Source organism: Tympanuchus pallidicinctus, unplaced genomic scaffold (assembly GCF_026119805.1).
Source record: "Tympanuchus pallidicinctus isolate F22 unplaced genomic scaffold, pur_lepc_1.0 scaffold1, whole genome shotgun sequence".
Classification (NCBI taxonomy): Eukaryota; Metazoa; Chordata; class Aves; order Galliformes; family Phasianidae; genus Tympanuchus; species Tympanuchus pallidicinctus.
The window spans coordinates 40,113,279-40,136,194 of NW_026294618.1; the positions used below are offsets into that span (position 1 = coordinate 40,113,279).

A 22,916-nucleotide genomic window follows, 5' to 3' on the forward strand; every position below is an offset into this window, starting at 1 on the left:
CATGTTTCTCCAGGGAAACTGTGATGTGTAGCCAAGCCAGGATGTCATGGTTCAGACCAAAGTCTGCCCAGCCCAAGAGGTTCTGGTTGCTGGCAACCAGTGGCAGGTGCCCTGGGAGGAGCAAAGAAACAAGTCTTCTGTGATGCATGCCCAGCAGTGCTTAGTTTAGCTGTTGAAGTAAGGCAGAAGGTGCTCTTGCTTTCAGCTGCAGCCACAGAATGTGAAAGATGTAGTGAATATCACGAGGCTAGCAAAAATTCAGGTAGGAAGCTTGGAGACCCTTTTCTGAGTGGAATGTTTCAAATTACAGAGTGGATGACACCACTCATGAGTCAAGTGTGACCTTGTGCTTGTCATAGGGATTAGAAACTAAGCAATTAAGGAGGGCAATGGCCATCAAAAATACTGTTTGTCCTGTTTTGTTGAGAGTTGGGATAGTTGGACTTGATCTTGAAGGTTCTTTACATCCTAAGCTATTCTGTGATTCTAGTGTAAAAATTACAGAGAGAAGAAAGGTACACTGTATTGCATATTTCTCTTTGTAAATCCTTTGTTGCTTAGTATATCATATTTTTTTACTGTGTGATATTATTTATTCAGAATTTCTTTGAACAAGTGTTTTCCAAGTCTCTAAGAAAATCTATAAAATCTGTCTTAATTCTGATTATATTTATGGTAACTTTTTGCAATTTTTCTTGTGTCTTAATAGCTATATTAAACACACATCCACTATTTTTTAACTTTCTGCAACATTTTTTTTTTTTAAATATCATAGCTTGATTTATAATATTTAGACACTATAAGCCATAAACAGCGAAAAATCTTTTCTACCAGATTACATTCTCCCGAATAATTTATTAAATTCAAAAAACAGATTGCCTCTCATGTTAATGGCATATTATTGTTTAAACAAATATGGTTAATTTTTCAGTTTTAAAATGTACTAAGTTCATATTTGCCTTTTCTTTTTAGCTTCAAATTACTGTTAATATTGTCTATCTATTATCTATATTCTTATATGTTTAATCAGTTGAATCATTCCTTGCTATATCTGGATTGTTCTTAAATGTTTGCCTCTCCTATAAATGCTAGTTTTAAAATAGTTATTTGACAAGTCTAATTTCAGTGGATAATACTTGTCGAGCATCTGTCCCTAGGGCACTCATGAGGAACTTAAAGATTCATGTGCTGGGAAAAAAAAAAAAATAAAAAAATTAACACCTGTTCTCCATATTCTGTTGAGAAACAGGCTGGACGAATCAAAAGGTTAGAAATCTGAAAGGCCATTTTGTGTTTAATAATGTGTGAGGGAAGGAGTTAATGACATAATACACATTATTTCCAAATGTAGGTTGTTTGGTTGTTTGCAAAGTTTGGTTTCAGTTCCTACGTACTTTGATGCTGAGAGTTTCTTTCCGAGAAACCAGGATTAAGATTTTTTTTAGATAATACAAAGCCAGGTAGCCACATAAGTTTCAAAATGAATGCGTACACATTAGGAGAAAATAAATGAAAAACATTTCTTGCAGTGATGTAATCCCTGTCTCGTCCTAGTTACTGTTATTCACAGATACTATTAACAAAAGAATAGAAAGGGCAGTAGTGATGCTGACCTTTATTTTTTTTAGGCATTCTATGCCTTGGGAAGAACATACTTTCAGATTACTTTTGTTGACATCTTATTCTTTGAGAACAAAGAATAAATTATTATTGCAACTTATATGTTAATTTATATTTCATGGGCAGTGATATCTTATTACAAGATGAGAAGGACTGATATACAACAATCTTGTTTGGTTCATATAAGATTAAGGCAGTTCTAGAAATCGCCTGTCCTTTTAGGCATGTCCTACTCTGGCCGTCCATTTGGGGATGCTTTCTACATGTGATTGAGCTTTACGCGGACTGTAGTTGAATCCTCTATCTGTTGAAATTAAGCTTAGCATGTTCATTGAGCTCAGTGCAGATGAGTATAGTTTGAACCTCTGCTCAATGTATATACATATGTTCAGGTACACAGTCAGGCTAAAATGTGTATAAATCTTCTTGACACAATCTGAGATGTCCTGCTAATATTCTTCTTTGTGAATTGCATTTCCAATGAACTTTCCACTTTCTTATCTTTTTCATGATACTATATAATGCATAGACCAGTAAAAAACAAGACTCCAGAAATCTTGCCTTTTATGTACCTGTGATCTAGAAGTTATGAATGCAGTTTTTCAGGTTTAAGTATGTAAAATAATAATTACATGTTCTTTGTCCCTACACTTCTAAATAATGTGATTATTTTATATTCTTATAGTGTTTTTATTTGTACTAGTAAAGAGGATGTCTTTAAAATAAAAACAAAAAAAAACATACAAAATACCCAAACAACAACAACAGCAAAAACACTCAACTTATTTTCTTTAAGGTAAGTTTGATTAATACATACTGCTGTTGGGTTATTGTTTGACCCAAATATCACTGAAATCATGGGCTATTTTATACTAATTGCACGATATCAGATTTATTAGGTTAAGAATATCTATATCCAATATATAGGCTAGAGGAATTTTTTCCAAAATAATAATGAAATTGTTCTTTTATGCCATTTTGGCTTACTAGTGTTTTTTGTTTTTCCTTTCTTTCTTTTTTCTTTCTCTCCCTCACCACCAGGAGGTATTTTTGAGTGTGTGGAATCTGGTCCAATGGGAGCAGAAGAATTAGCCTTCAGATTTGCTGTGAACACAATCAACAGAAACAGAACTCTTCTGCCAAACACTACATTAACATATGACACCCAAAAGATAAATCTCTATGACAGTTTCGAAGCATCCAAAAAAGGTAACTTTTTGTGTATTTTATTTCTTTAATTAGCAGCTAAAACTCGTGTGCTCTAACTACCTGAAAAAGGTCTGTCTATAAAGATATGCAGTAACATTGTACAAGGTTGTAGCTGACATTAAAGAAGTGTTTTAAATATTGCCCCTTGAAAGCTATAATGGTAACTGCTCGAAAATTACATTATGTCAACTATGTTCCCACTACCCTGTCCAAAATCTATTTCTTTAAACATTTGAAATCTGAAATTTCTTTTTCTTGAGTTTTGTGATTAGGGTGTTTTTGAGAGTAGAACTTCTGGTGTCAGAAAACATTTCCCCCATCCTTTTTTTTTTTTCCCTTGGGAAATGCTAAGTGCTTCCAACTTGCAATGATCTTGGAAAAGGCTAAGACTTCAGTGGTGTAGTCAAGTATGTATGCCATCAGGCACATTTCCAACATTACTGGAGGAAAGTCTACAAAACCCTCTCATTCATTAAGGTGCTCAAAATCTGAATGTGAATTTTTTTATGGCTTCATGGCTAAAATCTCATTCTCAGATATTTACCAAGGCTCCAATTCAATTTTAGGTGTTCTATCACTTTAAGTGCATCTTCAAAAATGTCTTTAGCATATGTGTGACTGGCATATTTTATCAGGCTTGTGTTGTGAAAGAGAGCAAGTAGTTGTAATTTTGCTTATCTGATGAGAACAAAGCATAAAAATAAGCTTGAAAATTAAGCCTTTGTTTAAGATTGTTGTTACCAGATAAATGTAAAAGCATCAGTTCAGATGATTTTCAAGATTATAAAATATTATGAACAGTTTTTCCTAAACTTTCATATCTTTGATTCTCACAAACAATTGAAGTTATGAGCTATTGCTTTACATTCTGGTCTAAAACACGATGATGCCACATAGGAGTTATACTGCATCACTGCCTTTTTGTAGAAAGTTGAAAACCCAGTAACTCCTATATGTCCTTTTTTGATTGAAAGCCCAAAACTTTGTGACAGAACTTAAATTTTGCATGGTATTACACAGGGTTTAATGGTAGATTTTTTTATTGAAAAGCAAATTTCATATGAATGTTTATACGATTGATTCATATGAATCCTTAACAAGAAAAGGTAAACTTGTATTTGTTATGAGAGATTTGGACCTTAAATCTTCACAGAGATCTGATCCTCAACGTGTTACTCTAACTGAAAAACAAGAAGAGATTTTTTTGCTAAGTAAAATGAAAACTTCTGATGCTACATTAGAAATGCTAGCTAGGGAAAAGCTGCTATGTCAGTGCAGATGTATACGAAGTACATCTTTATAATGGAATACAATCCTGATTAAAAATCAATTTTGAAATGATAAATATTTTTGCCTTTTATTTGCAACATGTCAAGTTTATCTTTCTAATTGTTTATTTCTCAAATTAACGGTTTTAGTATAAGGCTGTTGTTGCTAGATATGAGAATAGACAGTCTCTCTGTATGGAAATAAGCATTTAAATTCTTCTGAGGTGCTTTGATACATGAAAAATATTATAGACTAAATATTTATGCCTAGCAAAATAATTTATTTGTAGCAGAGAGTGAGAAAGGAAGTATGCTATTTCTTTAATGGTTTTTTTGAATAGTTATTCTGATGAGATAAAGAATGTTCTGAGAGGCTGCTCTTTCCATCTCAGCCAATAGTAAACAAATCCTTAATTCTGTCCCCATCTTCTATCTGATTTGAATGCATTCTGCCTTGTGAAATTTAATTTAATAATTTGTCCTCATACCTGAATTAATAAAAAGTGAAGAAATCTATTCTGAAATTTTAATTTTTTAACAATCTTCTGAGATGACAACTCTACTTCTAGACCTTACTTAGGGGTTGCTTGGAGATTGCAAGCTAACCTTACTATTGCTAACTATTGATAGAATGGAATAGCTGATGCTAGAATTACAAAATGTAATTGATTGGATATATTTAGTGTTCCTGTTTGCATCTTGCATGAGAATGCAAATCTTTATTTTTAACTAGTCATGCTGTATCAAAATCTGTGTAATTTTTTAGTACTCATAGCTTTTTACTTCATCAATTCACAGCCAACCATTGATGCTGAGAGGTACTTTAGTCCAGAATCGAAGGCTAAAGGCTAGCCTAAAATGGTTCATTTTATTATGATGACTCCAAAGCAGAGTTTTAACTGTGAGATTGAAACATTTAACTCATTCTGTGGTTAACGATTTTATCCACTAGTGACCAGGCAGGTGCTGCATCAAAAAACAGCCTGTTAAAACCTCTTACTAACAAATACTTTTTTAAGCTGAATACAAACTAAATATCAATGGGATTTTAAAATTACTGTATGAAAGAGCAACCTGAAAGCAAGATGATATTTCCAAGATACTGTTTCAATGAAGAGTAATGTGAGTGCAAACAAAATATCCTTCAGTGCACTACAAAAATTGGTATGCATCTGATAGAGTTGTATTAAATCACATGTGAAAGCATTGCATTATTCAAATCACAGAAACAGAAAAAAAAAAAAAAAAGAAAAGCCCATTGAAAAGCCATCTGGTAGCTATTGCTGTTGTTAGTGATCCCATTTACTGACATTTGCATAAAGCTTGTTGATTACTCTTAGGAAGGGCAATATTAGCATAAATGTTTTTTTGTCAGGCTAGTCATTTAGGCTTTAATCCTATGCTTAGTAATACAGTGGAGATCTTGTGTGTATATGAGAAGTTCATTTAAACCATTGATGCTCTGCAAGAATAAAAAGGTGTGCCAGCATGATTTCTCGAAGACTTGTAGTATTTTTAATTGTGCTGAAAAGGACAGACATGGCACAACTGAAAAAATTAATTTCAACTTATTGAGGAAAAATAATGTAGTAAAATGTGTTTCTACTGCTTGTTTCCTTAGTTGTGAGGGACAACGACGATGGTGTAAAAATACTAAGTAATCTAGCCTCATATAAATACATTCATATTGGATTATGGAGACACTTTCCCTTACTTCTCTCTACCAAATAAGATGTTTCCTTAGAAAGGCAGAATCTGTTGAGTTTCAGAACCGTGTGCTCATAAAAGTTATGTCTATAGCAGTGATATGAACAGGAGCAGGGCATGGACTGAGAAACTAGTCTCCAGTATTGCTTAATTTTTCTGGCTTTTTTCTGCAATGTGCCAACTCATCTTCTGCAAGATAATGCTGGAGCATACTGTAGGAAATAAACAAGATAAACAATTATACACAATTGCTGGCCTTTGTGACTTCCACTGACATAGAAGTATTTATTAAATGTAGATGAGCACTATTTAGAAGTGAAGTGTTGCTATTCATCAGCTCACAGTGAAAGCTTAGAAATGTATTCAGAAGTTGAAATCTGTGTGTTACAGAAGAAAGGAGTTTTCTCAGAAGTAAAGTTATATTTCATGGAGAACCTTTTATTTGATATGAATTGTGCAATACGTTCTGGCACACTGCCTTCTTTCCTCTCATCATTGACAGACTTCTGTCTTCTCTTCAGCCTGCGATCAGCTATCTCTTGGGGTAGCTGCCATCTTCGGACCATCCCATAGCTCCTCAGCTAATGCTGTACAATCAATCTGCAATGCTTTGGGTGTTCCACATATCCAGACCCGCTGGAAACATCAGGTGTCAGACAACAAGGACTCCTTCTATGTCAGCCTCTATCCAGACTTCTCATCACTCAGCCGTGCCATCCTTGACCTTGTGCAGTTCTTCAAGTGGAAAACGGTTACTGTTGTTTATGATGACAGCACTGGTAAGACTAAATCATGCAACTAGGTGCAGATATGATTCTATGAATATATATTCATGCATACAAGAAGAATGAGGGGTGTCAGTACTGTTACAGCTTTATTTTAAGAAAGCTTAATTACAAGAAATTCCATTGGCAAGGTAGAGTGTAACAAATAACGCAGATTTGTTAGCATAAGTATTCTCATAATTATCCTTCACTTGCTGAATTGTTTGTATTTGAGATTGCAACTGTCAATAAATCTGTCACGCTCTATCTGCATTTTCCTCAGTATCTTCACGGTTGCTAACAGCTAGGTCTTCTGATTTTATTTAAAACTCAGTTTCTGAAGAAAAAGATGATAACTTGAAAGATGTAATGGATTGGCTGGTCAAATAGGACAGCTACATTTTAGTGCTGCTCTTGGCATATTAGCTAAGTTAGAAAATAGTTGCCATATTTGTTTGGAATTTTGGTAACTGCATTTTCAGAGAGTCACAGAAGGAGCTCTGGTTTTGGCTCCTATGAGTTGAAAGCAGAGGAAATGTGGATGCTTGTTTTGCAGATGATTCACATCATTTAAAAATGAACTCCCGAATTTCCATCAGAAATTCCCCAATTTGATACCATTCCTTTAACCTCACTCTAAAACCACTGGTTTGCTCTGGCAATGGTATTTGGTTTGAAATTTCAAAAAACTTGTCCAATTTGAGGCTTGTCTGCTGGAGGTTAGAACTACCAGCTGGTAAGAGGAAAATCTGTCTGCAATGGGGGATACAAGGAAGTAATTTAGCCAGATGAGAGATTTAATATTGTGGAAGTGTTAACAGTTTCTTCCATCGTTTTTAAACTGACTCTGACAAACCCTTCTCATAATTCTGTGAAAAAGAAGGTTTTTGATGATGTTGATGATTCAACAGCTAGTAAATAGTGAGGAGGAAACAGAGATGGAAAACAAGAACACATCAGTGGAATTCGGAGGCTGTCTTTCTAGAAGTTTGGCTGATGTTACCAAAGACACAATCAAACTTCTGGTTTCAAGTTTAGCATTACAGGCTTACAGGAAAAAATAATCTACTTCATTTTTAATTTTTAATTTAATTTTATTTTGTTTTTTAACTCTTGCTTTGAAATAGGACTGGAAGTAAAAAGGAATATTCAATTCTTAATCAAGTGAATAGTGGAAAAGTAATTTGTGATTTAGTTAAGTGGTTATAAATTTTTATTTACATAAATTTGAAATATTTTTTATTTAAGTCATTCATAGACTAATTTTGAAATATCCAGAATGGCTTTTGAAGGAGACCTGCTTCCAGTGTTCAGGATCCTGTAACGTAGAAAACAGGATAACTTGGCACAGGAAAGAATGGAGGTTGCGTCCTTTTGAAACTGGGAACAGAGATGCTTCTAAAGTGATATAATCAGTAACACTAGAGAGAGTAAAAGTCAGGTTGAATACAGAGTAAAGAGTAACAGTCAAGACTCTACAAATGTGGTGAAGTAATAATTAGTAAGAATGTTACTTCTCGGTAAAGATTCAGTAAGAAAAGATTCAGTCTGTTACAACAAGGATAGGATAATAAAAACAAAAATGCTCAGAGGATGGGCAAAGGTGTTAATATTATGAAAGACGTACTGGCCTGGTACTATCTTAGGGCATGGTGAAAGTTGGTTAGCTGAGTCTGTTCTTTCAGGGAAAAATAGTTTGTCTCCTTTTCCTGTGAATCTCTGCACTTTTTTTTTTTTTTTGCTTCAAACAGTATCTATGTTCTGCTTCCTTCTATGTCTTCCTTTTTCCCTTCATCTTAACTCTTATGAGACATTTTTCATTTAGTCCATCTGTTGTACAAACTAAAAATTGAAATCAGGCTCTTGAAAATGTATATATATATATATATTTATATATATATTACATATATATATATATTGCTAGTCTGAAGACAAGTATTGCTTCCTGTGATCATTCTAAACTGCAAAATATGTTCCTTTCAACTAGAATTTTCCTTAAAGATCTGTCAGGAATTAACCAGAGATCAGTTAGGATTTTTTTTTTTTTTTTTCCCTTAGAGTAATTTATAGTTAATTAAATACCACTAAACTGTCCCTGGATACTAATTAAGTCCTTTCAGTTTACTGGTTTGCTACAGTCAATTGTCTTTAGGAGAGAAAAGGGGGAAAATGACAGTATGTTCACCTGCTGCATGACCTAATAGTTTTAATTGATCTCAAAATGGCAAAGTATCTTCTTCAAAATATCAAAATTTCAAGTGCATATTGCAATCTGTTCTAAGAAAAATAGGGCAGATAAATTCTAAATAAGTCTGTACATCCGAAAGTATTCCAAAGCAAACTATACACGAATGGTTAGATGCTGGGACCTTTAAATTATACTGGCACTTGTACTGGCAACTAATGCTTTATGCAGATCAAGTTGATGTAAACAGAGTTTTGAGATTTTTTCTTAATTAACATTTGTTTTGGTCTTGAGTGAATGCGTATAAACACCAAAAATCTGTTGCATCTATGAACAGAAGCCAAACTAAAAGCCTGAAAAATGGCTTCAGAAATGAAAATGTTTTCTGATGGTCTTCAATGTTGAATGCAGTGCTTTAAATCAAATGAAGGAAAAGGATGCAATTTTGTTGATATTTTTTAGAGTAATATATTAGTAGCACTGATTTGTAAATAAAATTATTTCCTTCTTGGGACCAGCATAAAAATTCACATTACCTTATTTCTATATTTCCCACATCTTATGTGGGGAATCTTATGATGTGCTATATCTTGAGGATGTTTTTTTCCATACTATCAATTTCCAATTATTGCAAATTTATAATGAAATTGAATGTCTTGCAGAAAGTGGGTACATGGTGATGGAAAGTGGGTGACATTGTTAAAAGATTAAGGAAAGAATTTTGCAACGGGTTCAAAGTAAATCTTTGAGATCAGGAAGAAAATTTTTATGTAAGTATTATATGCTTAAGAAACTTTAAAGATCAGACAGATAAAAAAGCAAGGATACATAGTGAAATGGCCTGAAAAAGGTTGCTTGTATCTTTGTTTTTATGTAAATGAGTTGAGTAACCCGTAATTTATGTGAAAAGCTGTTCTTTGTAAAAACATGTGTGCCTGTTCTTAGCAGAATGAGAAAGAAGAAAGAAAATGAGAATGCTGGACTGAAAACTTGACATCCAATATAATGACAGTGCATTTTACCTAAATGTAGGAAACAAGACTTTAATCTTGGAGATACATAATAACTAACCTACAAAATGACATTGTAGGCATGCGGTAGAATGTATTTCATGGTTGTAAACTTTATATACAAGGGTAAAGTTTGTACAAGAACAGATAATATGCAGAAATAGGGAGAGATGTGTTGAATGAAACTAGGCAGCACAGTGATCCACATTACGATAGGAGACATTTGCAGAGACCAGCCGTGTAATTTCTGTGGATCAAAATCCAAATGAATGACTGAAATATAAAGTGGAGGATTTTTTTCTTACTTCCTTACCTTAGAATCAAGTAACAAAACTAACAAAAGGCAAAGGTTTCATCTCAAAAAATATTCCTCATTACATGTTTACAGGAAAGAGGAGTACAGAAGGACACAGTTCTTATATTCTTAGAAAGGCTGCAAATTCTTAGAATGTATACTGAAATATTTAACATTTAAAATACTGAATGCATGTGTGTGGGAGATTCTTCTGATATTTCTGATGGTGAAGAACTGCTTGGGAATGGAAAATGATCTTTTATTTTTGTGGACTTATTTTCTTTTTAATAAATGAGAAAATATATTGAATTTTAAAAAAGTGAATGTCATTAAAACTGGAATTTCTGCTAAGTCAGTTGAAGTCTAAAGAGAGGAACATTCATTGACAGCTTCTTAAATAATATTGAAATTGAATAAAACAAACCAAAAGTTGACAAATGTCCTGAGTTTTCAAATCACCCAAGCAAGAGACTTATTAAACACTTAGAAAAGATGTAATTTTAGGTGTCTTAGTTATTTCATTTTGAGAAGTCATGGGTGATAGGTGGTGAAGTTCTGTAGTCTGGAAAAGTTAGAAAAACTTAGATTTATTCCATGTTAGACATTTATCCAAGCTTTGAAGTGCATTTGTCCTGGTTCCTTAGGTTCATCCTTCTGTTCCTAGTAATTACTTGGAATCTACTTAAAAATGGGTAGGATACAGTGAGATTTCTTTATTTTATAGGCCTGCCCCATGAATTTCTGTCCATGGTAAATGCTGCAGTGCTTACATTAATATACTTTAAAGGTCTCAAGGTGATGAGTAATTCTCTATTTAACTTTATAAATATTAAATAATATAAAATTTCCTCCTTTGACAGGTCAACTTATGTTTTAGGTAAGGAAATTGCAGTAGATATACAGGTTTCAGAAAGTCACACTGTTCTAAGTTGCTTACTTCTATGCATATTAGAGAAATAGTATCCTCATGCATCCCTGCTACATGGATGCAAAGAGAGAAGAACAATAAAACTAAATGTTGTAGATTGGTTATGATTTTATAGCAAAATTGAAAGGACATTTACAGGGTACACATTCTATTGAACATAAAAATTACATGTGCAGGCAGTAAGCTCACAAGTTGCAATACTTGAGAAAGCAAAAATTGTGTTAATTTTTCTTAATAGTTTTGTCTGAAGAAAGATGAAGGTTTATCAGATTAGAAGCTTATGAATATATTATGTGTTAGAAAAAACTAAAAGGGATTAGGTTTAATCTGGTAAATAGAAGGTCTTGCAAAGGAAAAACCACACAATAATAATCCTATAATGTTTTTCATGGCATAGTTATAGAGACATTGACATTTTTATAAGAAATGATTTATCTAGAAACATTTAGGTTAGAATAAAATCTATCCTTGTAAGACTGTGGAATCTTCATCTCCAGGATTGGTTGTTTTTTTATTTTTTTTCCTAAGTGGCTATTTTCTCTTACTGCCTTTGCTAGACAGAACAAAACAAAAATGACAAGTAACCATGAGTCACTATCATGACTAGTCCCAACACTACCACTTTCTCTGACTTGTGTAAAGCTGATGCTATCTCATACTTCTATTAAAGGAATGTTTAGAGATACTGTATTGCTATTAACTTATTGCATTGATATTTTTTTCCTCAAATTGGATTAATATTAGCTGTCTGTAATACAAAAACAGTATCTAGATGGTCTTTTATGTATTTATACTCTTTTGTGCAATTTTAGATTGCATTTGTTCTAGCTCATTGAAGCAGATGCAGAATTCACCTGGCTGTATTTGACAGTCTGGGTGGGTATCCTCCCTGGAAATAAATAGACTTGTATATGAAACTTATCAAAGATTCAGAGTGGGATAGGATAGCTTGTCACAGCATGTTAAAAGTAAATATTTCTGTGCATTTCAATTTGAGCATTATCAATCAGTAATCATTTTTTGATGTTTTTAATGGAGTGAATTGAATGAATATCTAAATGAGGGAAACAAAGGAGTCTTCAGGCTTCTTATGCATATCAGCTGGAGTTGCATGCAATTCTGTTCCACATCTGCTCTGTCACTGAATCAGAGAGGGAATGCATTTGGATAAAGACATCCCCAGTTTTACAGAAACTTCTCTTTGAGGATAAGTTCTTTTTAGTCCTTAAATAAAAAAAATCAGGTTTGGTAGGGCTGCAAAATTGCTAATATTTTTATCTGATTTTGGAGCATGAAGAGATTTTTCTAGACTGTTTACATATTGCTTAGTATCTTTTCAATACAGAGTGTTTCATGTGCTGTGCACAGTAATTTCATGTAAACATTTAATTAGTAATTCTGTGTTAAACCTGACTATGGTATTTAGATGTAGTTGATGTAGTATATTCTTTTTCTAAGAAATTTCTTGTATTATTATTTGATAAAGCTCAAAAATATTTTTCATGATGCTACATGAAAATATCCGATGTAAAGAGGATTTTGTGAAGTTAGTATTTCACTTTCAAAGTATTTTGGAAGTTAAGAACTACTTAATCTAGTTATCTAAAAAGAAAGAATTTTAATACTCTTATTCTTTTTGACAAATGGACCTGCATTATTCTTTGAGGACAATTCCTTGGAGATTTAAATTAATTATTTGAAAGGAAAATTAAATATCATCAAGTTAAACATAATGCATGAGTTCAGCTTGTCTTTCAGGGAAACATGTACCAGAGACTCCTTGTTCTTTTGCCAAGAATTGAATTTGAACTTACTGGAACAAGATAAATTATTTGCCTCAATATAAAAGAAAACTAATATTAAGCACTTTAAAGAATTTTTCTTTAAGCCTAATTAACAGAAGAAGGCTGTATTTCCAGTAATCATTGGGATGTCAATGAATGTACTCCAATTATTTGTAGGTTTGAATAAACATAAGTATTTACATTTTATAGAGAGCTGGCTAGGGTATGTATGATCAGAATTATTGTTTCTTTCCTCCTTGAATTCTGCTACATTTTACTCTCTCTATTTTCAAATGGAAAAAAAAATGTGAAAGGCAGAACAATTTATCTAAAAATGAAAACAGGAAAATGGAGATATAATCTCATGTTTTACATGTGACTTAATTTAAAAAAAAAAAAAAAAAAAAGCAACTCTGATTTCCCCAAATTTAACCAAACTCCTACATCACTATTAACACATTTTGTCTTTGGTTGGTGGAACACTGTGAAATGCACCTATGGTATCAAGCCCTTGCTCAATTGCTCTTAATCAGTCTCAGGTCGATAACCCTACCTTCGTACATCCTAGTTTTGTTCCCAGATTGTTTTTCTCTCTTGCACTCTTCTCAATTTCTGTAGCAAAAAATTATCTGCTGTAGTCTTCAAGAATAAATGTACTTACCTGTAATGTCCAGCTTAGAGTGTTCATGCATGCTTTTTCTTCTGCCAAGCCTCTCCAGATTTACAGGAGATATTATTTCTTTTTAAGTTTTGCTGGAAATGGCTAAACTTATTCTCCTGCTGCTTTTTACATTGATTCTGACAGCTCTGACAAAAGACTTTTGTCCTTTGACTGCAGTAGATCTCTTTATGCTTTTTACCCTCATTAAACCACACTACTCATAGATGTCAGCCACTTGAGAAATCATACTTTCCAGTATTACAAGAATTCTTTTGAATTGCCCTGGATTGTTAATTGTCATTGCTGTCATCTATTGCTAAATCCTTCAGAACATGTTCATTTGACAACCACAAAACTGAACTACAGTGATATTTTAAATCAGTCTTATAATAAATAATAGAACCGCATGCATAAGGAAATGTCACATGTTGCTGGACAGTAAAAAAAAAAAAAAAAAAAAAGACAAATCTAATCTAAAAGTCTGTCAACAGTTTACAGGCTGGTTTTCAATTATATTATTGCTTTTGATTATATTAAAGTGCGTGAAGGATTTCTTTTTTTCCTTAAATTGCTGTGTGCTGCAGATAAGTACTCTGAGAGTATTAAAAAATTTTCTTCATCTTCTTTGGGTGACCAAGACAATTCCATGATCTTAAAGTCTATTCTGAACTTGAACATTTGCTTTGATCCCTCCAGTGAAAGTGTGTGGGAGGTGTTATAGGCCTTTTTCACTGTGGTGCTCTAACGTCTTTATGTGAAGAGATTTTTTGCTTTTTTTTTTCCTTCTTTTTTTTTTTTTTTTTTTCCCTTTCTTGGAAACAATTTGAACTGGGATCAGCTGTTTGAAACTAACTATAAAACATATGTACAAACATACATGCTCTTAAGTGCTTAGCTTATTTTATTTAAGGAAAAGGATAAAGAAGATTATTTTATTGTACTTGTACTTCTTGATGAAAGAGCACTAAAGTAAAATGGATACTAAGACACAAAAAATTAAGTAATATACAGAGAGTATCCCAATGGATATCTGACTACTGGAGTCAGATCCTTGGTCTTCTTTTTCAATGATTTTTACATCTAGAGCAACTGAATTACCTAGTTAAACTGAAAATTATTCTTCAGCTACTGACATGGTTTCATAAAAAAAAAAAAAAACTTTTGAAAAATGTTTTCTCTTGAAAGTAAGCTAACTCTGAAACTGCAACAACAACAACAACAACAAAAACCAATTTGAATTATTAATAAACGGTCTGGAAACATTTTACATTCTTTATGTGTGTTACACTGAAAGACCATGTGTGTGAATGGTGAAGCTTGGAATGCAACGTATAGGAAAATACATCAGTGTAGTTTAGGGTCACTTAGACAAGAATTACACAAGACTTACACAAGAGTTCTTGTGGAGAAGATTCAAGGTGGTAGATCACAAAGTAAAATGGTAAGTACATACAGGTAGTTTGATGATAAAAGAACGCCTATACATCTAAACTCTTTTGCCGGAAGGGAATTTTGTCATCCAAGGAAACCTCCAGAGTTCATTCTGTCAAATACTAATAGCACAATGATTTATTTGTGCATCCTTGTTTACCCTAATAAATCTAATTTCTAAATTTTCAGGTCAAGTTTTTCTAAATAGGAGACCTATATTTCTTGACAGAGGATTTGTTAAATAGAATTTGCTTTGGCCAAAATGCTACTGAAGTTGGTTACCATATACTTTTTTTCTTTTTACTGATACAGTACTGGTAATGTAGTACATTTTCCTGGTAAGAATATAAGTTAATAGGAAGTATACACACACACACACACACACACACACACACATACAGCATTATGATTATTCTCTAAAGCTTTAAATGCAAGTTAGAAAAATCTTACTAAAATATTCAGCTCTAAATTTGGTACAAAGAGCCATAGTGATTATGTTTTCTCTAAGATAAACTTTTCTGGATTAGGTATCTGCAGTGTTCTTTCTTAAAGCTCATTCTCCATTAAGAACACTTTTCACAATTTTGATACTGTCTTTAAGTATAATGGATGACAATTTTAAGCATGTTTTATGCTGCAGGAACTGAGTAAAGTAATCTCAATGGAGTAAATAGGCTAAATATGAATAAATGAAAAATGTTGATTAAACTCTTCACTTATATTTTCTTTATGGTTTTCTTAATGGTGTTTCCAATATTATGTTCTTGTATCCAAGAACATAGAATACTATTCATATAGTCCTGCTAGCAGATGCAATTTCTCAAGGATACATTTCTTTAATCTTTTCACTAGAGGTGTTTTTTTATGTAGAGGATGAGAAAGATTAGTTATATCTTGCAAGTGTATTGGCAATCTGTTGAGAATGTTCAATATCTGTGAATCATTTTAATATCTGTGAATTATTTTACAGCAATGAACTATTCTGCTATCACTGAACAATAAACTGACATTCCTCTCTTTTACCCACACTCCTATCAAAGTCCAATATATAATTATATTTTCCTGAGATCTGAGCAGAAAAATTGAGCAGGGGAACATCAGGAGAGAAGAAGAGTACGGAGTTGTGTGAGAGGAAACAACTTGCTGAAAATAGAGAAAATATTCCTGTAGTTCAACAAAGTGGTATATTATTAATTTGATTTTTTTTTTTTTGAGATTCTGCAGATAGAAGTAGCTTTTAAAAGAGCATTACTGTTCCTTTGTACAGAAAAAGGTTCATGTGTTCAGCCTATTGCAAAGTGCATTTGCTTGCATTCTTCCTGTACAGCACAAAGGCAGCATTAATGCAAATGATAAATAGTTTGATGAGCAGGCCAGGTGGCGTAGCAATGGCTTGCAAGACTGCTGAGCTGGAGACACAGGTTTTAAAACAAACTTGGGACTCTTGCTTCCTGGACTGGTTGAAGTTGAACATGTCGAGGAGGTAATGTGATTGATCTCTTTGGAGGAAGATGCCAGCTGGAGAGCTCACAAACTACTCCTTCAGGATTCTTCTTAAAGATGAATTGATGGCAGCTTCTGAAAAGAGTTACTCACACCACATTCTTTCCAGCCATTCAGAGGTAAGACTCTATCACAGTGGCTGCTAAAAGAAGGAATTGAGAGTTTAAAGGGACAGGAAAAAGGTGTCCCTCATGAAAGAAACTGCAGGAAGTACATTCCCAAAATACATCAATTATTTCTATACTGTTAAAAATAGATTTTTGGGGGGATCCTGTTCACAAAAATTGTTTTCTATTTTTTTAATTTATTTTAGAAGTCAGTATTTTACCTGAGGGCTGTTTTTTATTTTGTATTACAAATTACTTACACTGAAGGCAATCCAGGCTAAAGTCTTTGCTTTTGTGTTGTACTTCTCAAAACTGTGGCAAAGCTATTGATTTTTCTCCTTTGGTTCACTGTTTTTGTAGTTCTCATATGATGTTTCTCTATTCATCTGAGACTCTGATATTTCTTTTTCTGATTAACTACAGATGAGCTATATACTTTTGAAACTGTTGGTTTTCCTTTGTTTTTTCAGAATTTGTCAGCTCATTACTTTGATCCCAAATAACCAGACTGACCATTTTATCTAGTGTCAAATGATTAAAATGAAATTTACTTGGGGATTAAAAGTACTCAATTCATAAAATTTATAGTTACTGTCTACATACTCTATGCATATTTGATCTCAAACTACCTTTTGCACTAACCATACATAGACAGTTGAAGTGGAGTTCCAGAAACGACTGGCCAGAGAAGGAAGTAGTCCTTCCTGACTCTCAGGAGTCAGAGTTATACAAATGGGCCATAACAGTATGAGAAAAAGAGTGAAAATACAGAAGAAATTTTGGCAATATTTGGAAAAGAAAGCAGGCAAGGAATTTGTCTGGCAGTACTTTATATATTTAGGCCTACATGCTAAAGAGACTAAACAAGTGAGAACTCTGGTTACTGAAAAATACTACTTTTACTGCGGAAAATCCTGAAAAGTATGTCTTATAGCTGTTGAAAATAGAGCTGAAAGCAGTGGCAGAATTTATCATATGTAGATAGTCTGTTCACTTCTGAACCACATGTCATTTTTATCCTCTGAATGTATGTTTGCTTTTGTTCATGTTTTTTCTTTGTTTCTTTTATATGTTTTTGTTTTTTGTTAATGCTACTACTTTAGCATTATTAGGGATTTTAGGATGCAGGGGGAAGAGGTGATAAGCAACAGTAAGGAGTGAGAAAGGCATTACTGTCCACGGCTTGACCTGCGTGCTGTATTTCAAGTTCATTTACATTATATCTTTTCAGTGCGTACATTTTTCTTTGGCAAAAAATAATTACCCACAGCTTAATATCAAACTGAGGAAAAGAAGGGGAAAAAAATAAACTTTGGAATACTTGGAAAGCACTACAGGCAAAACAATCTAGCATCAGGGGTTTTACCTAATTACTTTTAAATACAAACTTATAATCAAGGATTTTGCTACAGAGATAAAACACACAATTACATTAACTACCTTACTTTCCCTTCCCTGAGAGGATAAAGGCTGGAAGAAAATAGTGCATTTTCACCACTGCTTACATAGAGTGCATCAATTTACCCTATGAGATGCCTGGATTGCAACAGGTTGAGGGTTGATATGTATAATAGTTTTTAATAGCTTTTTGCTTAATGATGACTTCCGTCACTCTGAGCCACAGTCCTTCAAGGGAGATCTTGTCCAAGCAAGGGGTGCCTGTGGGCTGCAGTCTTTCTTCCTTCTCAATTGGACTTCCTTGAGGTGCAGAGCTGCCTCTTCCCAAGAACACATCTCCAGCCCCAAGTAGTAGCCTCTTTCTTTCCCTAGTACACTTGAGCTCTTTGGCACCCAGTGGGATTTTGCATTGTTTTTGGTGGCTGCATACTGGCTAGAAATGTTTGTGATCACTACCAACAGGTGGGTCATGGTGTAACCCAGGCCCTGCTGCACTATCTGTAACTTGTGCTGCACATGGACAATAACCTCCAACATATTTCAGCTCCAGTGCCTTCTCCCATGTGTAGTAGATAAAAGGTAAAGAGAGTTGCATGCTTTTGTATTTCTCATTAATTCTGCTGCTTTTACTGAGAGAGCTCGGGGTGTTTTTTTTTTCTAGGAAGAGCTAGATTTCCTGCACTTTATGAACTAGATGCAGTCTGGACAGACATTCAGCCTTTGATTTATATTTGCGCGACTTTGCTTTTGAAGCATGATCCAGGCCTGCAAAATGTTTACTCAGTCTCAATTCCCAGAAGTGCCTGAGTGAGGACGTGCTTTTTCTCAGTACTTCACCCAGTGGAGCTCTTGCCTAATAAAAGCATTAGATGCAGGTATCCTCATCAAAATGCAGATTTTGTTCTGTGAGGCGTTCCTCTGTAGTATGAAGCTGTAGGGCAACTGTAGCAGTGCCAGCCATAACATAATGTCACCATCACTGCCCCTGTCATGTCATGCACTGTGCCTGGGGGGCATGTGCAGTGGTCACCCTGCCTCACCTGGGGTTGTGCTTTCTGACAGCCTTCCCAAGGGGACCTGGCAAACTGGAGCTGCTGAATTCATGCCTGTGTGGAATTGCTTTTTAAGTATGGATAAGGATGAACAAATATTCCTTGTTAGCAGATGGCCCACTGGGTGGCTGAGTAGACTACCAAAGTTAATAGACTGAAACATATTTTGTGCCCTGCATAATTCATCTGAACTTAATGAATGCTACCAGTGGCTCGAATGCATTAAATGTTAACTGGAATTAAACGTTACTAGAATTAAATATTGTGATATACATAGAAATTGTGAGCAAGAGTATTGTGTCTCAAATTTCCTTTTCTTTAAAATATATTTTGAGGAATTTGTTCATTACAGTTTGTGTGTCCTAGCAGTTATGAAGCCATAAATATTTATTCGTGTGCTTTCAGGCATTCCTGTACTACTCCAGCAATGAGACCTAGTCAGTGCACTACAGCGGTGTGCATCTGCAGGTTTTCTGTCCCCCTTTGCTCATGTTCAGGTTCCTCTGATAGTTTCTGCAAGACATAAAGGAACAGTTTGCTTTATAATTCCCTGAATTTGCTTACTAAAATTTCAGAGCCTATGGACATGTAACAGAAAAGCAGCCAACCTCTTCCTTCATTTCTTCAATTTTAACTTTTTTTTTACAACATTAACTGTCCTCACTGTCTTCATCTTCAGTGAACAGTATAACTACTTCAAATACGTTAGGTACTTTGCCCTTCTAAGTAAAAAGTGTTTTAAAAGAACAGTTGCAGTCAAGAACAATCAGATTTCCTTCTAAACTTTGGTATTTAAAAAAATGCTGAATTTGAATTTTTTGAGAAAAACACTTTCCCCTTGAGATACTGATTCCTGACATGTGAAACTGATTGTCATCTCTTTCCTACATGGCATAAATCTGTTTTTACAAGCTTCACGATGTCTTGACTGATCTCCCATACTCAGCATGGCTTCCAGTTGTTAAGATCTATTGCAAGGAATCAATGTTTATAGCAGATGTTTGGTGCAGCGCAGCACTTTTTCCACTAAATATTGCTTGTATGTTCAAATCCAGCTCATTCCCAAAGTCCCTTTTGCTATCTGAATCTCTCAGAATTATAAGGCCTGTACATTTGTATTCACCCCTTTCCAGCTTCACAGTTTCATCCCTTCACCTGCCTTTTTTTTTTTTCTTTTTAACTTTTTCAGTGTGATGTGATAGTTCAAGTAGATCTATGTCTCTAGTTTATAGACTCAACAGCTTGCATATCAGATGCTTATATGGCAGCACATTTTGCAGCACTATTTGATTTGAAGTAACTTTATTTAGAAGGATGGTTTTCTGTCTGTCTTCTTGGTCATATTTAACTACTGAGTATCAAATGCCAGGTTTTTTTTTCTTTTCAACAGGAGTGTGTCATACTATCTGTCCCAGATTTGTCGGAGTTCTTAAGTGGAATTGCATAGAAATCAAAGCGAGTGAGAAACTGGCAGGACTTTACCTTTGAAAAAATCACAGCTTTGAAATGCTACCCTTCTGTCAGTCTGAAATCATCTTAATGTTTTCATTTCAAGAGCACACATTCAAGTTGCTTTATGTTTTTAGCCTTAAAGAACTGGACAGGCTTGGAGGCAACCCTAAGTGTTTTTGCTGTCGTAGTATTGTCTATTATTTTTGATAGAGTCATTAATGGCAGTAGTATATGCTAGATTGTTTTATGTCAAAGCTTTACTTTTGAACAATTGTACTAGATCATCTGAATATGATAAACTGTAGTAGATGCATGATATTTTCAGTTAAACAACAACAAAGCAAAAACAAAACAAAAAACAAAAACAAAAAATACAACTCTTCAAGATGGAATCATAAAATTGCTCAGGTTGGAAAAGACATTCAAGATCGTCAAGTCTTACTGCAACATAACCATGCTATCCTAACTAACAACACACTGCTAAATCATATCCCTAAGCACCACATCCAAACAGTGTTTAAACACATTCATGGTGACTCCACCTTCTCAATGGGGAGCCTATTCCAGTGCTTAACAACCCTTTCTGTAAGGAATTTTTTCCTGATACCTAACGTAAACCTCCCCTGGTCCAACTTGAGGCTGTTTCCTCTTGTCTCACCTGTCACCAGTGTGAAGAGAACATCACAGAATCAAGAATCATGGAATTACAAAGATTGGAAAAGGCCTACAGGATCATCCAGTCCAACTTTAAGATACCTCATGTTTATTTAGTTGAGGCATTTGGAAATCAAGCATCAAATCCATTTAAGTTTCAATTAAGTATGTTGATTCATTTACTCTAAATACCAGTATAGCATTTGAGGTAAGCGTGGCAAGGTTTATTCAAATTATTGTTTCTAAAATTACTGTTTTCACAATCATGTAGACTCATATCTGCCATTTGCATGAAGGCCACCATATTCTATTCTTTTTGTCTTAGCAAGGATGAATGAGATCTGTTAATGAGACCAGGTCTAATCATATCTGTTCTGCCTTCAGCATCTGTGCTGAAGATTGTCAACAAGTGTAGTGATGTTTCTGTGGTTCTTTAAAGTTGACTTTTATCTTCTTTTCAAGGCAGAACGGAAAAAAATATGAAGTAAGCAAAACAAGACAAACCTAAAATTAGACACACCAGTTATAGTGTAATGTGAGTCAAAATTATTATTGTTAAAAAGTTTCCAATTTACTGTTTCAAGTAAGCTATTAAAAATAATTTGGAACATGTGGAATTATTTTTCATCCTTCTTGAGCTAGAATATTTTGCTCTGACCTTAAATTTTGGCATACTCTTATGCAGAAAAATGCTATCATATTTCACGTTGTGTTTTTATAAGAAGATAATCAGCAATCGAATTTTCTGGGTTTATTTCTTCACAATGCTTGTTGTTAATGAAGATCCTATACAAACGTTTCACTGAAATTAGAAATTTCGTAGGTTATTTAGCTATAGGAACAATTGTTTCAGTTTGAATGTGTATGTGTGTTCTAGCAGTGTTACCAAAAATTTGTGATGAAATGCTGTATCCATGATGTAGACCTGTGACAAAACATTTCTTAAATTAACTGCATAGCAAGCTTGACCTACACAGCCAACCAAGAGCTAAATTAATGCTCTGTTGCCCCGAGAGTTGCTGTTTCTATCTTCTTCATAAATCCCTCAACCAAGATGCATTTGTGTGGACTGTTTAAAACTTTGAATTGATTCAGAAATACCTCCATTCATTTCAATGCTGCTTTTGGGCCTGAAAGATCTATTGAATTCCTACACCAGGTTTACAACCTGAGGTCTTAATTTGGGAAGATTTCATATAATAAGCTACAATTCCAGTTCCAGCTAATTCCAGAAGTATTAAGAAAATAATGTCTATCCTTTGCAGGGTCAAAAGAGGTGGAATGATGAAATAAGTGTCTAATTTTGTTTTTCAGATGTTTTATCTATTTGTCTAATTCGGTTGAAAATTATTAGAGCTAAGGATGTTTTGCAGTCTAAAAGCATCATAACAAAAGCCTTGTTGAAATATTATGTTGTTAAAGGCTTTCAGTGTTATGTCATTTGACAAAAAAAAATGTATTTTGGAAAAAGGATATGTGCCAAAACAAAAATAAAGTCTCTTTATTGCAGAGCTTATCACGACTTCTTGCTGAAACTGTAGTATGTTTTCATGCAATATTACATATTTTTTACATATTTTTTACGAAATCAAGGCAGCTTTGACATTCAGTTTTAACCAGGAAGAATATTTAGGAATAATTCAAAATGCAGTATATATATTAGATGATGTGCCTGTGATGATAATTAAATAATAATTAGTAATTTCCATTAGATTCTTTGATGCAGTAAAGTGAGCTATCTCAAATTTTAGAGGCCCTGATTAGAGGAAATACTAAGCAGAGGTTCTATTTTTTTTTTTTTTTTTTTTTTGATAGTTCAGTGTGTACACCAAACTGCACGTAGTTTGGAAACAGTAAGAACAGTAACTCTTTTACTGCCATTAAGCAG

General features: G+C 33.9%; 1 protein-coding gene across 4 annotated transcripts in view; it reads left to right on the plus strand.

Moving 5' to 3' along the window:
* GRIK2 (glutamate ionotropic receptor kainate type subunit 2) overlaps positions 1-22,916 on the plus strand; it is a 352,850-nt gene that overhangs the window by 109,872 nt on the left and 220,062 nt on the right. For all 4 annotated transcript variants that reach the window (XM_052685593.1, XM_052685429.1, XM_052685664.1 and 1 more), the window contains 2 exons: positions 2,662-2,829; positions 6,326-6,583. In XM_052685593.1, the coding sequence (XP_052541553.1) occupies positions 2,662-2,829; positions 6,326-6,583 (426 nt within the window). The remainder of the gene's footprint in view (positions 1-2,661; positions 2,830-6,325; positions 6,584-22,916) is intronic.